This window comes from Haemorhous mexicanus, chromosome 25 (assembly GCF_027477595.1).
Source record: "Haemorhous mexicanus isolate bHaeMex1 chromosome 25, bHaeMex1.pri, whole genome shotgun sequence".
Classification (NCBI taxonomy): domain Eukaryota; kingdom Metazoa; phylum Chordata; class Aves; order Passeriformes; family Fringillidae; genus Haemorhous; species Haemorhous mexicanus.
Window position 1 is genome coordinate 6,463,667 of NC_082365.1, and position 15,529 is coordinate 6,479,195.

At 49.1% G+C, this 15,529-nt stretch overlaps 1 protein-coding gene across 4 annotated transcripts; it reads right to left on the reverse strand.

Annotated features, from left to right (window-relative positions):
* Positions 1 to 65: 65 nt before the first annotated feature.
* TMEM183A (transmembrane protein 183A) lies at positions 66 to 13,223 on the reverse strand. 4 transcript variants are annotated; one of them, XM_059867975.1, is made up of 9 exons: positions 13,080 to 13,223; positions 12,304 to 12,393; positions 11,868 to 11,984; positions 9,289 to 9,444; positions 6,957 to 7,113; positions 5,360 to 5,540; positions 2,105 to 2,185; positions 1,331 to 1,486; positions 66 to 369 (listed from the first exon to the last, which is right to left on the reverse strand). In XM_059867975.1, the coding sequence occupies exons 1-9, from the start codon at positions 13,174 to 13,176 to the stop codon at positions 184 to 186; spliced, it is 1,221 nt and encodes a 406-aa protein (XP_059723958.1). In that variant the 5' UTR covers positions 13,177 to 13,223; the 3' UTR covers positions 66 to 183. The 4 variants fall into 4 exon arrangements, with proteins under 4 accessions (XP_059723958.1, XP_059723957.1, XP_059723960.1 ...); XM_059867974.1 differs by having other exon boundaries at positions 6,957 to 7,116; XM_059867977.1 differs by lacking the exon at positions 11,868 to 11,984.
* Positions 13,224 to 15,529: the final 2,306 nt, after the last annotated feature.

Consider the following 15,529-nt stretch of genomic DNA (forward strand, 5'->3'; position numbering starts at 1 on the left):
CTCAGCTCTGCTCATTACTGACCAGAAGTTATATACATACAAACTAGCTCAGCAGCTTCAACCACTTGCAAGGAGACTGCAGAATTTATTTCAGAAATAAAAATAGGATTTCCTGGTTCCTAGAAATTCTCTTCAGCCTGCCAGATTCAGTCCCCTGTGGGCTCCTGCAGCCTCAGGAGAGCACTAAGCCTTTGGGGAGAAGGGGTACTGTGGGTGCCACCAGTCCAGGAGCCTGACACTGTGCACAGGGTCCAGTACCACCTGCACCCCCTGCTCCATGCGTGGCTTCTTCCCGTTGCGCACGGGTGTGTCCTGGAACACCAGGCGCACGCGGTGGTGCCGCATATCCGTGCTCACCGAGATGGAGAACTGTAAGAGAGGAGACCAGAGCTGCTTCAGAGAGTCACAGTGACCAAGAGAGCTCTCAACACAACACTTCTAGACTTTATAAATTCCTCTGAATTGTACAAGGTGTTTCACAGTCACATTCTCATTCTCATCCAAACCAGCTGTCTAGCTGGCAGCCCCAAATAATCATGCTGGAAACTGGAAGGGTTGTAAAAGAACACTGGAACTGCCTGGGCAGTGGTGGTGTCACCATCCCTTGCAGTGTTCCAAAGGCCTGCGGATGTGGCACTTGGGACATGGGTCAGGGGTGGACAGGACAGTGCTGGGACTTGATTTAAAGGTCTTTTCTAATCTAGGCAATTTTATGACTCTGATTCTAAGTTAACCTGGAAACGCATGGCTGTGAGGAGAAGTCTGGAACTCACTGCCCAACTCCTAAGTGAGGCCAGACTGAACCTCTCCTGAGCACTGGCCACTTCTGAAACCCTGAGTCCCAATCAGGGACCAAACACACAATCAAAGAGTTTGCTCATGTGGGATTTTCCTCTTAGAATTTACTGCCATAAAGAAATATTCCTGTGAGGTGAGGGGCAGACTTCCACCTGTACTGCTCCCTGTCTCCTGTACCTGCTGCAGTTCTGGTAAGTGACCTGCGGCCAGACACAGTGTAACCACAGCTCCTGGCAGATTCTCTACATCCTCTCTATTCACTGCACCAAACAGGGGAAATGGAGAAGTTAAACTGAGATTCTGAGCACTTCCTCTCTTAATTAACCATATGATTCCCAGAACTGGTTTGCTGATAGAGCACTAGGATTTATACAGCCCAAAATAGGCACTGGGTGGGATTCTTGGGGTCACCCTGTGCAGGGCCAGGAGTAGGGGACCCTGTGGGTCTCTTCCAACACAGGAGACTCCAGGTGCCCTCTCATGTCCTTACAGGAACCTCATCTGCAAAGCCTGGCAGCTTTCTCCCACTCACCAAGGTGAAGGTCATGCCCATGACAATTGGCACGAAGATGAAGTTGAAGGTGGTGATCTGCAGCAGGCAGCAATCCTGATCTGGGTTTGTGTGCACTTCCTCATACTGGATTGGGGGCTGGAGACCTTTGCAACACTTGCTCTTAAATCTGGGAGACTTGAAAGAAAGAGAGGCTGATTTAGCAAAGCAGGAACCTCTCTGGGTTTGGCTGCTCCTCCCCAGTGTGGCCTGGCATGGTCTCTCCTCCTCCTCAGGTATTTGGGCAAAGTGTCACAATAACAACAAAATGCCATAACTCAGGATGGGCAAATTTCAGACCCATTTCTTTAGAGGGGAAAGCTGCACAATTCCCAAGGTTGCCTGAAATTACTGGCTTCTCCCAACACCCACTACTGGAGGTTTTCCCTGGCATTGCTGGCCGTCTTCACTTCTCTGAGAAATCTTGGCAATGGCATAACAAGACGTTTCAGATTTTGGTCAACATTGCGACCACTGCAGCCAGACAGTCTGGTTTTTGGTAATAATCAGTAGTGATGATCCACATCTTATAGCAGAGAAAGGATACCAAAGGAAGAAATAAAAATGTGGCATTCTAAATGTCTTGGTAACACAGACTGAAAACTGAGTGTAGCTCCACAATGTGCTTTAGTTAACCATGGGAATCTGTTTGCATTTATTCTCTGAATAGACAAAAAGTTTTCACTTCCCTTCTACCCCCCAGAAAAATAATTTCTGCTTCAAACAAAAGTCACAGCTGATCTGGTTCTTTCATACCTGCTTTTTGAACTTGAAGTTGAATTCCCACATTGCTTCTTGTCTGTTCCCTACAATCTTTTTGCACCAGAAAAGCAGACACTGAGGTGGAAAAAAGAAACACAAAATTATGAAACCCTTAGAAGCACCACTTTAAGTAAGTTTTAACAGATCATAAAGGCTTCCAATTGAAAACACAATTACATAGGAGCAATTAGGAGCCACTTATTCAAATTAATTATATTTAAAGAATACTCTCAGCACTGTAGATCTCCCAGTTTCAAGCTGGCCAACTCCTCATACAACATGTAGCCACTGATGTGCCAAAACAAGCAAAATCCTGATGTGCCATTTGTCCCTTTCCTAGGACAGGTATGAGTGGTGCAGATTCACCCATTCCCTCCATCCACCAGCAACTCCCATTAAACTGGGTTCCAAACAAGGTTAAAGCAAGAAACAACAGAGAACAGAATAAGGACTGAGAAGGAAAGGATCCAGAAGGAAATACAAAGACCACTACATGAGCTATGAGGTGATGAAGAAGTTCCTAAATCATTGTGGTGTCAAATGGAGACCTTGACCTTGCCATTACCAGCACTGTCATCATTTTGAGTCCAAAACCATTGCCAGGACAGCACAGTCTGACCAACCTTTTGTCTCTTTTCAAAAGAAAATGAGAAACCAGCCTCAAACAGCCTCAGAAGTCACCAGCACTGCTCTCTCATGCAGACATACACCAGGGCTGCTCCAATTTCACTTGGTTATCATTGTGTGGGCCACAGGCTCCAGCCCAGGAGCTTGTTCTAGAGCAGAAGGCTCAGAAAAACTGTAGGAGGGAAATCCCTGCCAACCAGTCACAGTGCAAGCCACCAGCCTTCAACAGCCAAGGAAAGAACCTGGCAAGTCAGTCCAACCATCACACAAAGCTTTTCCACACCACAGATGCCAGCCCACCACAGCTGGTCTTATCTTTAATCTGGTCTTATCTGTCAGCAGGTAAAGGAGGAATAATGTGGGTAAAGAGAACTCCCTGAGACTCCACAGTCTCTCCTGAAGAGAGAAGGCCTAACTGGGTTACAGGGCAAAGCACACATTTAACGTCATTCCAGGATGGAGTGATCCTAACAAAACGAAGCCAGAGCCAGCCTCCACAACAGGGGCTCTGAAGAGACCAAGGGGGATACAAGACCCTCTACTTCAACTCTGAGTCACATCCATAAACAAGTCCTTAAAAGACCTTTTTTCTCCACAATCCTTGTGAGGTGAACAACAAAGCTCTGTGGAGTAAAGCTCAGAAACATGTGTGGAATAACCTCCACCTGGGAGGAAGCAGCCCTCAAGTTTTTTTCCAATAAAAATATTCTCCAGATCTTTTAAGTCAGATGAGCAGCAGATGCTGCTGAGTTTAACTCCACTGTCAGTGGCGTTTGTAGTTCACCTGCAGAGGCAGCCTGGTCTAGCAACCTGTTTGGTCATGGCAAGTAGTGAAGCACAAAAGGTCAGTACCTCCTAAGGGGCAGAGGATGTCGTCCTCGGGTCAGCCGTCCTGCCCTTCAGACGCGCCGTGCGGGGCCGCTCCGCCCAAAATAATGGGGTGTCTTTAAAGGGCAAACACCTCTGCTGACACCATAACGGCTCCAGTGTCCCACACAAGCTAGGCTAGGGAAAGAAAAAAGGAAATTAAAGAGGAAAAGCTAGGTTGGATCACACCCGGGGCTGGGCTCTCCTCTAGCCACATGCAGTTTAGGTAGGCATTGCCGTTAGTGTCAGCAACCCACAAAGGTACAACCAAAGCCCGGGAAAGCCAGAACGTGGGGAGGCAGTGCCAGGTCCTCCTCCAAACCCTCTGTGCTGAGGGATTTGTGTGCACAGTCACACAAGCGGAGCTCAGAGTCCTGCAGTGCAGTAGTACAGCAAGACCACACTCAGGGTGGCTCTTTCATGCTGCAAGGGGTTAGGTCAAACTTCTACTGCTCTGACAAAGTCTCATCCCCATTTAATTTCCTTTTTTAAAAGCTGAACAATGAAAGACTGCACTTAAAGGATCCTCCTCCAACTGTTAGTACAGGAGAAGCACTAGCAGTGGGCACCAAAGCCGTTATGATGTCACCAGGAATCCTCCCGAAATGTTGACCCTGCCAGCACCGCCTCGGGGTTCCAGCTCCTACAGCCACGAGCAGTGGGAGCTTGGGCTCAGGACTACTGGAATTTCCTCAAAGTGTCTTGCTTTTTCAGTTGCTAAGAATGAAGATCCCTAGCCTGGGGATTCAGGAAGAGAACAAGGAGCTCTGGAGATAAGACCACACACAGAGCCATGTGTATTTTTTCCTGTGCTGCAGCACCACCTCCTGTGTGCTGCTGGATGCTCCCCAAGCCTATGACAACGAGAGTAAGGAAGAAAGGTGGAATGTCATGTACAGATCATGAGGCTCCTCTATTTCGAATAGAAAAGAAAGAACAACTCCTCAACAAAAACCACTTCAGTTTGGCTCCAAAAAACTCTTCCAACAGGTTTTTGACCTAGGATTTGGAGGGTGGAGAATTCACATTGTTGCTTAAGCTGCTCACAGATTATCAGCCAGTTGCAAGTTAAAACCAAACAAGAGACACAAAAGCATTTCAGAGTTAACGGTCAACAGCAATTAAAAAGGAATGATATGCAAGTGCTCCAAGCTGGGATAGCACAGGAAATTACCTGCCCACACCACAGACAAACCCTTCACAGCCCAACACAAGTGCAGCCCAGTCCCAGAGCAGACACTGGCTCTGCACATTTGCCATGCTCACCCCAGCATCACCATCCTGCCTCACTCACACACCAGACCATGGATGACCTGCAGGAAAGCAGGGTGACACAGCTCCTGGCATCAGTGTCACTCCTGAGCTCTCCAGAGGCCTGTTACAGAGAGAAGATGTACTCTGGCAGACAGTATCAGAATAAAGCAAAACACATAAAAGCTGATCCTACGCAGCCTTGATCAGAGGAAGGGAAGCTGCAAACATCCCTGTCAGTTCTGATATCCAGTGATACCAGGGTCCTTTTGCTGGTTAAAATGGTGTAGTGCAGGACTTAAGCAGAAGTTACTCTTTGGAGTAACTCTTCAGGTACAAGTAACCAGCCCACTTTTACAAATCCCACTGAGAATACCCATCCTACACCAGCTTCACTGGTGACCATCTCCATATCATCTGTTTTTCATCTAGAAAGAAAAAATCAAACCAAACAGAAACAGCAACACCTCAGACAAATCCCAGCTCCTGAGTGATGCCACTTACTCTGGAATTCTTTAAAGTGCTGGGAGTACTGTCTGGGATGGCAGGGTTCCTGGAGAGGCGGGCGGCGAAGGGCTCGTACATGTGGAACAGGGAGCGGATGACGCAGGCGCGCAGGCAGTGCAGCTTCTCCATGGACTCGGGGCGCAGGCGCAGGGGCAGGTACGCGTCCAGGCTGTAGTGCCTGCACAACCCACAGCAATGTGTCAGCTCCAGGGCACAGCAGGGCAGGGATAGAGCCGTGTTGGGGGAAAACTCCACACACACATCTGACTGACCACAGGACTCTGGTCAGCTCTGAGGGCTGTCAGGGGGTTGTGCTGCTGACAGGACACCACATGGCAGCCTCCAAGCCCTGACCTGCACCAGGCAGGCTTCCAGCCCACACATCTACTACAATTCCCAATAATTTCTAGTTTGCCCAGAGACCAGCTGGGGATGTAGCTGCAGGCTGCACAAAGAGCTGCAGGTTGCTACAGGTTCCCAGGGTCTCTCCCAGCTGAGCTGATTGCAGCTCTCAGCACTGTCTGAGCAGCCTGAACACCTGAACTCAAGGGCCGTTACTTGATCACATTCCAAAGGAGCCTTTGTTAGGGAATGTCACACTAAAAACCAGGGGCAAGGATGACCACAACCACTCTCTGTGCCCCTGCTGCTTGTGCCATCTGGGCAACAGGTACACCTGTGTAAAGAAAATGTTCTCTCCTGAAGGAATATCTCAGTGCATGTACTGGGACAGATGGATTTGTATCAAGTTTTGACTATCACTTTGCCCTCCTTGCTTTCACTTACTCCTGTCACTGTACAGCTCCAAAATTCCCAAATTACAGGGAGGTGGCTGTGATTAGAGCTCGAGGCAGGGCAAGTTGTCCATCAGTGATGTTTGCATTTCAGCACCGACCTTGCCATACACACTTGGAGAGGTTGATATATACAACTGTTGGGCCATGGCAAGCAGAAAAGGACAAAAAACTCTGAGATTTTACAGGGAACATACAGGAATACACCCCAAAGATCCATTTCCATACCCAAAGCAGATGTGATATTAGAATCTTATGATGGTTTGGGTTGGAAGGGACCTTAAAGCTCAGTTCATTCCACCCCCTGCCATGGGCAGGGGCACCTTCCACTATCCCAGGGTGCTCCAACCTGGCCTCGGGACACTACCAGGGATGGGACAGCCAGTTTCTCTGGGCAATCTGTGCCAGGACCTCACTGCCTTCACAGTCAAGAATTTTTTCCTAACATCCAATCTAACCCTGCCTTCTGCCCTCAGTTTAAAACCATTACTCCTTGTCCTGTCACCACCCACCCATATAAAAAGTCCCTCTGCCTCCCTTTTATAAGCCCTCTTAAGGTACTGGAAGGTCACCGGGATGTTTTCCCCAAGCCTTCTCTTCTCCATGCTGAACAACCCCAGCTCTCCCAGCTTGTCCTTGAGGGATGAGAATATTCCACAAGAGAGGCCCACACCACCACGTCAAGGTGCAAACACAGGGCCCAGGCCTACAGGGAATTATTCCCTTATTTCCAGCTCTGCAGAGAACTGCTCTCCACTGAAACCTCCCACAACCAGTTTTAAAACCCCCTAGAGTCTCACCTTCTGTAGAGCCTGGTCCAAAAGGCAGCAGTGCAAGTGACAGTCCAGGCTTTCTTGCAGATCAGAGAGAACCGGACGATGTCCTCAGGGCGGATGTAGGAAGCCAGGAGCAGCCAGATGTCGATGGGATATTCCTCTCCTCCTCCCCCTTCGGCATCTTCTAAAGGCAACGAGGGTGGATTAGTGCAGGACATCACATCTGCACCAACTCCCACCCAGAGACACGTGCTGCACACTGGCAGCACACGTGTGCCCCTGACACACACAGGGAAAGCCCAAGCCCCAGTATGCACAGCCTCAGTGGCCCTGCTCCCCGTTCCCCATCAGTGTCCACACAGCCAGACACCTCCCCTAGGCTGGACACCTGCCAATGTCATCCCTGCTGCACAAGTGGGAAAAATGGCAGATTCATAGAGGAATTCAGGCTGAAAGGGTTCTCTGGAGGTTTCTAATCAAGCAGCTCAGCTCCAAGCATACAGAATTACGTAATTTTGTTCAGCATCTAGTCCAAGTGAGTGCTGTGTGCAAGGATGAAAACCAGAAAGCCTTTCTGGACCCTGTTTTGATACTAGACCCTGGCACAACTGAAATATCACACTGTAGTTGAGAAATAAAAATTGGATGTCAAATAAAGAGGCAACTTCAAGTAAAGGAGGGCCAAGTTAGTGCATTTTTAATGAAAAGGGCACATTCAACAGGTGACTGAAATAGTTTCACACATGAAGACCCTGATCACTGGTACTGCCAGGCTTGTCAGGTCTTTGTTCCAGTGGTCACAATATTTTGGTAGGAGCTCTGTCAGGGAGGGAAGTTCTGTTCTGCATCTGGAAATCAGCTTCTTTTCTTAAATCTCCTTATTTCATTAAAACTTCTTGGATAGAACTTTTAATGCAATTCAGATGGAGAGAATGGCCTGTTCCTCTTAGAGGTGTCAGAACTGCTCAGCCAGAACTGAGGGCTCATGCTCCTTTCATTCCTGGAGTGTTCTATAGTTTACACCACATTTTTTTTCACAGACATTGCTCCAACTTTAGGAGTAAAAAATACTTTTAAAGTAGGTGAACAATACTGAGCATTAGGAAGGTTAAGAACAGAGAAGGAAAACACAACTTGTGCACTGTGCTAATAGGAAAAGCTGCTGTGAGGTTTCTGGCATAGAAGAGGTGTTTGGGAACTTGAGGGTGCTAGATCTAACCCTGAGACAGCAGGTTAATACAAAGGGCAGTTCTTTATCCTCATGTGATACTTGCCAAAGAAAGCTCTGGATGTGATCACTTCCCCACAGCACTTCAGTTTTATGGCAGGCACACCCACAATGGGCTGCTACACCAATTTTGCTGGGTCAGCTCTGGCCCAAGAAGCCATCAAACTCTACACTGCCGAACTCAGAGGGCAGCCAGAAGTATCACTGTTCTATCAACGTTTTTTCCTCCCTAAACATGTAGCAGAAACAAGACAAGGCTGTGGTAGAACAGAATACTGTCTTCCCAGACTCATAGCTCCAGACAGTCAGATATTATTTTGCCAGGATTCTGAAGGATGCCTTAATAAAAGAGATTAACCTCTTTTTACTCCCTTCCCAGAGGAAGTGCTGTCCACCCTCAGTCTGGGGTAGATGGATGATCACGTGCTACATAAATTGCTACTAAGCTCAAGAAAACTGGTTAAAATTTGCTTCTCAACCTGAAAGCAACCTGTTACTAGAAACTTCTGCAGGGTTCCCCAGTCCAGCAGAGCTGTTTGATGCTTCCACTGCATTGCCAATTGATTTCTATGGAGTTGCACAAAGTGCAAATGCTGAAGGATACATCTCCCTTGAAATAATATATTAAGGTGCTACCAGGATCAAATGCACTTCCTTGCTGGAAAAAGAGTCCTTTAAACCCATTTATAACAAACTGCAGCCTTGGAAACACTGAAAACAGAGCTTGTGTTTTGCCAACAAATGCATCATGGACAGCAGCATTTCAACCCCAAAGCAAACCCGCTGCCACCAACCCATATTCAGTGAAGCAACACATCCAGTGGTGGAGTTGCACAACTTTGGAATAGCAGTGTTTGTTTTCCAAGGCTGAGGGATATTTGTTAAAAGCAAGGAGCTCTCAGGCTCTGATTTCATGCCCCAGGCTCTGCCTTTGTGCAAATACAGCTCCTGTGACCAAGTGCCAGCAGATTTACAAGTGACTTAACTCTTGGCATTTCTTTGTGCACACACAAATTCCAGAATGCTCCAAGAGCCCTATGACCATCCTCTAGATCCTCAGCATGAGCATCCCCCACGCTGGACACGCAGCAGGAGCCCACAGAGCCCCAGGATGGCAGGTGACCACACCTTTGTGCCTTTTGCTCTTCTTTTTCCTCGAGGCAGCCCTCCCGTTGATGCTCTCCTTGGTATCCATCTCATCACTGCTGTCACAGGACTCTCCTGACACAGAGAGAACTTCCTCAGTAGGGACACAGGAAGCTTCCAAACCGCACAGAGATTTTACTGGAATGAAAAATGACAGTAAGTACAACAGCAGAGAGGAAAAGGTGATCCAAGTTCAGGAGATGCCTCAGTGGAACCACTGCCTTAAAGCTTTCTGGTGAGTGACACAAGCAAGCAAATCCTGAGCTCAAGGATTACCTTGTCAGAGAAAGATTAGCAGGGGTGAGTGAATGGGAAACATAATTATTCAGCTGTTTGTTTTAAGTAATGAACAATGAGGATGATTACCAGCATATTATGCAGATCCCATTGGTTTAGCTGAAGCTATTTACAACTCCAAAAAAAACAACAGGCTTTTTCTAAGGGGTAACTGGTTTCCCAGAACAGCAGAGTTGCCTTGCATGGCCATGTTCAGCCTGGAGCCAGCACCTGCTTTGGAACTGTTTTATGAACATGGAGAAGACTCACTCCCTTTGCAGCAGGACAACCTCCCTGTGGCTGATGACACAATCCCCTGGGGCTGGAACTCAGTGTCAAGTGCACAGGAGTTCCACTTACCCTGGGATTTAGTGAAGGGGAAGGCTCTGGCCTAGTGAGGAAAACAGCCAGTTGAGTCAGCTGGAGCTTGGGGCTGGCTTTTTCCTGTATCTGGGGACAAGTTTAGACATATCTCTGTTCAGGAATATTATTTTTAAAACTCGATCTGTAAACTGAGGGCTCATTAGGGCAGAAAAATCCACATCAGAGTCAGTAATGACAGTCTTGGAAAAAGAAAGGTGTGGTCCTGCATTACAGCTGTGTGAGGCACTGGCACAGAGACCAGCACTGCCACAGCAGCACAAAGGCTAAAAAACAGGCTGCGAAATTCATTCAAGAGCTGAATTTCAACCCAGCAAACTGGGTGAAGTATTCTTCACCCAGTTTGCTGGATTGAACATGACCAGTGAAGTCAGAGGAGGCTTACAGTTTTCAAGCTTTTCTACTCAGCACAAACTGAAGCCCAGGAAAGTTTTATACATCCCAGTTCCAGTCACTGCAGTCACCAGAGCCTCTTAAGAGCAAAATGTGCTGTTTGAATCACAGAGACAGAGTAGCAGAAAAACAAACAACAACAACAAGAAACTGAACATAAACTCAGGTGAAAAATATTCTCATTTCTAACGACCAAACAAGGTTTTAAAACAAAAAGACACCAGATGGAAAGACAGTCTTCAGACAGGGCTTGATTGTACCCACTGACCAGACACACCTCAGTGCTTTGCTAAACCAGTTCTACCTCGCTTTGCAGTTTGTTCTGTAAACTGGATGCTTTCCTGGCACCATATATTCATGGCAGCTGTTTCCCCCTCTGGCCTCTCCCTGCGACCTTTCATAGGTAAAAAGAGAGTGGAATAGGTGGCAACACAAAAGACAGTGAGTTAAGACATCAAATACAGCCAAGCAAGAGAGGACAAAACTGACAGGGACTCAGAGCGGAGTTCAGAAGAAGAGTCCACCCCACTCTGCGAAGGAAAAGTCAACCTCTGAGTCAACAGCATGAGTCCACTGAGCAGTGAATGGCTGCACTGCAATCTTGCAGAGACACCCTCTCTTCATCCCACTGTTGCAATCCTCCCATCCTGGGCACTAGAATGGGGAAGAAAGAAGCCCAGAAAAATTCCCCCTGTCCGTAACTCCCTGTAGGTGAAGCTCCCATGGGAGTCGTGCTGTGGGAGGCGCGCTGTGGGAGGCGCCCCGCCCACTGCAGCCACACCCAGCACGGGCTTTACTATGAGCCGAGTTTCTGGAGGGCAGCAAGACCAAAGGTTGGAGCTCCTGTCCCCACAAGTGGCACCCCGAGACGCACAGATAAGACTGCAGCACGGTCATGGCTGGGCCAGATAAGGCTGGAGCACAGCCCCGGGGAGGGGGAGGAGAGACCCGAGAATCCCTGAAGTCTGAAGGGAAACCCCTGAGACTGCACTGCAAAGACCTGGGAAAGTGGTGGGCACAGAACTGCTGTGACCTGGAGGCACCAGGATGAGGTGAGCCAGAAACACAGCAGGAAAGGGGATAAACTGGATGAAGCAGATGATACTGGGGGCAGGGAGAACAGAACACCAGCAGTTTGCCAGCATGATGCTGAAGTGCTGGACTTTGCCTCAAGGAGACAACACAGATGGGTGAACAGGAGCCGGACTGGGAGGAGGGAAGCTCCAAACAAAGGAGGCCACAAAAGAGGGAGGTGCCCTGATCTTAAAAGCTTGAGAAGTAGCAGCTGAAGAGGATGCATACTGCCTCCAACAATGCAAGGTTTCAGCAGCAAACCAAGAGTTTCCCTTTATGAAAAGTTCAGTCATCACTGTCAACACAACATCCACCTCCAACACCTGTGACAGCTACATTTAAAAGGCCAAAACATCAACATTTCTCAAGCAAGTGGGGTGTGCTAGCTCAGAAAGTTCCCATACAAGGAGGAAGCAGATAACAAAATACTGCACTACCTTTCCAGGAAAACTCCTTCTTTGCAAAGTTCACCAAAAAAACAGCAACAGCTTCCTCGCAGCACACGTTTGACAGACGTATCACAACTTTACTCCCCCAGCAAAGAAGTTTACCTGCTAATAAAGTTATCTACAGTTTTACATGTGGCAATAGAGTAATAAAGATTTTTATAATGCTCTTTTCTGCTTCAAGCAGGAGATGACACCCAAGCCTTTCCATTTCAGGCACTATCAAAGACTCAGCAAGTCTTGCAGAAGGCTTTCTGCAAAACCTCCGAAGTCCTTAACATCTGGTTGTCTACAGAGTAGCAAGGGCTCATTTTCAGCACTAAAGGACAACACATTTTCTCAGTTTAAGGAACAGGAGCTTCCCATGTCATGCAGAGCAAAACCTGAAGGCAGTGTGGGGAAGGCTGGGGCCCCAGGGCAGACTCACCTTCCTGCTGCACTGCGTTGGCCACAGCCTTCTTCACCCGTCCAGACTTCACGATAGCTGGGTCGGAGTTGGCATAATCTGCCACCGTCACTGCAGAGAGGGGGAAACAAGGGTCACAGCGATTAGGGATTATGGGGAGGGGACGAAAGGGCTAAGAGTCACGATGACTAAAGGGAACAGTCCCCAGAGGAGCAGCGGCTCGAGGAGGAGTTGCACAAGCAGGAAAATGAGCCTCAGCAGAGACGTGCAGGCCAGGAGTCCCCAGAAAGTCTCTACTCAGACCATCGGTCTACCAGGCTCAGGGGACCTACGCCGCGCCCAGCACAATTCTCCTTCTCCCACCACCTCAGCCAGTGATAATTCCATTCTCCCTTATACAGCCCAACTCAAGCCTGGCTGATCCTCTAGTCTCAGGCTCCTCCTCCACAGGCAAAGAGGTCTTATTGCCACATATCCCCGCTGGAGGATCCCTCCTGGACGCAGCTCTCTACCTGCACAAACCTGAGAGGGCCCAGCTCATTCCTAGGTGAGACTGGACAGTCCTCCTTCCCCTCATCCCCCCCATCCAGGCCAAGCCCAGGCCTTTTAACTACTTCCTCCCTCAGGCTCTAATGCGGGCCCAGGCCTCCTCTCCGGCGTGCATCAGCAGGGCCAAGCTCGGCCCGGCTCACCTCAGGCCCGCCTTCCCTCACAGTCCCCGCTCCCCTCATCAGCCCCGGCCCCCTCAGCCGCGGCCCAGGCCCTGCCCCGCTGGTCCGGCCCGGCCCGGCTCTCACCCCGCTCGGAGCACACGTCGTCGGCGCGGAATTTGAGGCGTTTGCGGGCGCCCCTGCGGGGCATGGCGGCGGCGGCGGGGCGGCCGCGCGGGGCCATGTCCGGCCGGGCCCCGCGGGGACAGCGGGGACAGCGCCACAGCGCCCGCCCCGCGACGCGTCACCGCCGCGACACCGCGCGCCGCTCTGACGTCACCGGGGCTGTGACATAACACCGCAGTCCTCCCAGTGCTGAGGGGATGCTCGCGCAGCCCTCCCAGTAACGGGCGCCCCTGAGGGGATTCCCCTTCTCCCAATGCTGAGGGTCCCTGAGGGTTTCTCCCTCCCCCCGCAGTCTTATCAGTTACAAGAGCACTTCAGGAGATTCCCTCCGTTCAAATTCAGGAGATTTCCCCCCAGTAAAGGGGATCCCTGGTAATGAAGATCTGTGAAGTAATTGCCCCTCCCGTACTGGGGATGTTTGAGAGATTGCCTCCTCCCAGTTCTTCATTAGCAGGGGCCCTGAGGGGCTTCCAGGCTGCCCCAGTCCGCCCACTAATGGGGATCCTAAGGAGATTCTGTCCAGCACTGCGGGTCTTTGAGGTAACTGCCCCCTCCCAGTAACCAGGGCGCTTGAGGGGATCCCCCACACACCAGTCCTCCCAGTACTCAGGGTGAGGTGAGGAGCACCCCCTTCCCCCCAGTCACAAAGCACCACCTTCCCTTCGCTGAGGTGAAGGGCACCCCCTTCCTCCCAGTCACAAAGGCCTTTAAGGATGCTGACTCCCCAGTGCTCCCAGTAATGAGGGCCTCTGAGTAAGTGGGTCCCCAGTTCTCCCAGAACATTCATCTCTGAGGGAATTGCCCTCAGGTCCTCCCTGTAACAACAGCCCCTGAGGTAACTTTGCTCTCCAGTCATCCCAGTAATGAGGGGCTCTTGGATGATAGCCCTTCCCAGTCATCCCCGTAAGGGGGGACTCTGAGATAATTGCCCTTTCCAGTCATCCCAGTGAAGGAGGGCTCTGAGGGGATTCCCTCCATCCTCCCAGCAGGGAGAGTCTCTGAGGCAATTGGCCCCCCAGTAAAAGGGTTCTATAGTGATTGCAGGACCCCCTAGCACTCCCAGTAAGGAGGAACTGTGAGGTGATTGCCCTAATGCAACCCCTTTTGGAAACCATGGAACTTTTAAATAATAATTTTAGTTAATAGTTTTAATTAACTTTTGAATTAAGTGCTTTAATTAATCATAACCTATATATAAATTATAAACAATGTGTTATTTCTAAATTACCCTTTTCCAGCATTTAGCAAAGTTGCCATGAGCCACTTCTGTAGGACCACAGATTGGGAAAAGTACTGAAATTGAAGTTTTGATAAACTAAGTCTGATATGCTTCAATGAACAGAGCCTGGGAGAGAAGAACATATTGGTGAGGTTGGACATCTGGAATCTTGAATTTATGAACTACAAGGACATTTTGCAGAAACCTGAAGATAAAGAAGAGGCGAACAAAGACTCCATCTATGTGTTAAAAGTTCCTACTTTCCAAAGATACTAAAAAGACTAAAAAGATGGACTAATTAACATAAGAAGTGAGAAATCAGTAACTGGTGGAGGATAGAATACTATTAAATGAAAGAGAATTATAAGAGAATTATGGAATTTAGACCAAATGAAGTTTTTTTTTTGTTTGGTTGGTTTTTTGGGGGGTTTTTGGGTTTGTTTGTTTGTTTTTGTTTGGGTTTTTTGTTTTGGTTTTTTTTATGGTTTTTTTTTTTTTTTTTTTGTTGTTGTTTTTTTTCTTCTAAAAATGTATAAACATGTGGACAGGTTTTGTATTTCTGTCTGTGTGGAGGCTGGAACTCTGTTGGCCACACACCCTGGCCAAGGATAAAGTAATGCCACTGACATTAAAAAACAGTGTTGGTGGGGTTTATCCTGATGATTTCAGAGGATTTGGAACACTCCCAGGAGACACCCACTGAGCAGTGCCCAAGCACACCCCATACCACAGGCTCCCAGTGCCACCCACAGCTCTGTGGTGGGAGCTGTGATGGGTGGCCAGCAGCTGTAAACTGCATTTGCTATTTTTTAGAGCTGAAATGAGTGCTCAGAGCTTGCTAAAGGAGTGATGCCACCCCATGGGGCAGGAATTGGTTCCAGGGGATCTGCAAAGGGAAATCGTGACTGGCAGCCCAGGGGCTGATGGTGATTTTGGGGCCTGTGTCCCCCTGAGGGCTTGTGCCCTGCTCACAAGGGGATTTGGGCACTGCCAGGAGATGGCTGGGAGTCCTGCCCAGTCCTGGAGTAAACTGGGCAGGCTGGTGGAATCCTGCTCCCCTCCTTTGGGGTTTACACAGCAACCAAAGAGCCCAGCCCTGCCCCATTCTCCCTCAATGACTCTGAACACTCCAGACTGCTGCATTCCCACTTGTGCCCCTTTCCTACAAGATTTCAGGAGAGGATTGGAAGGA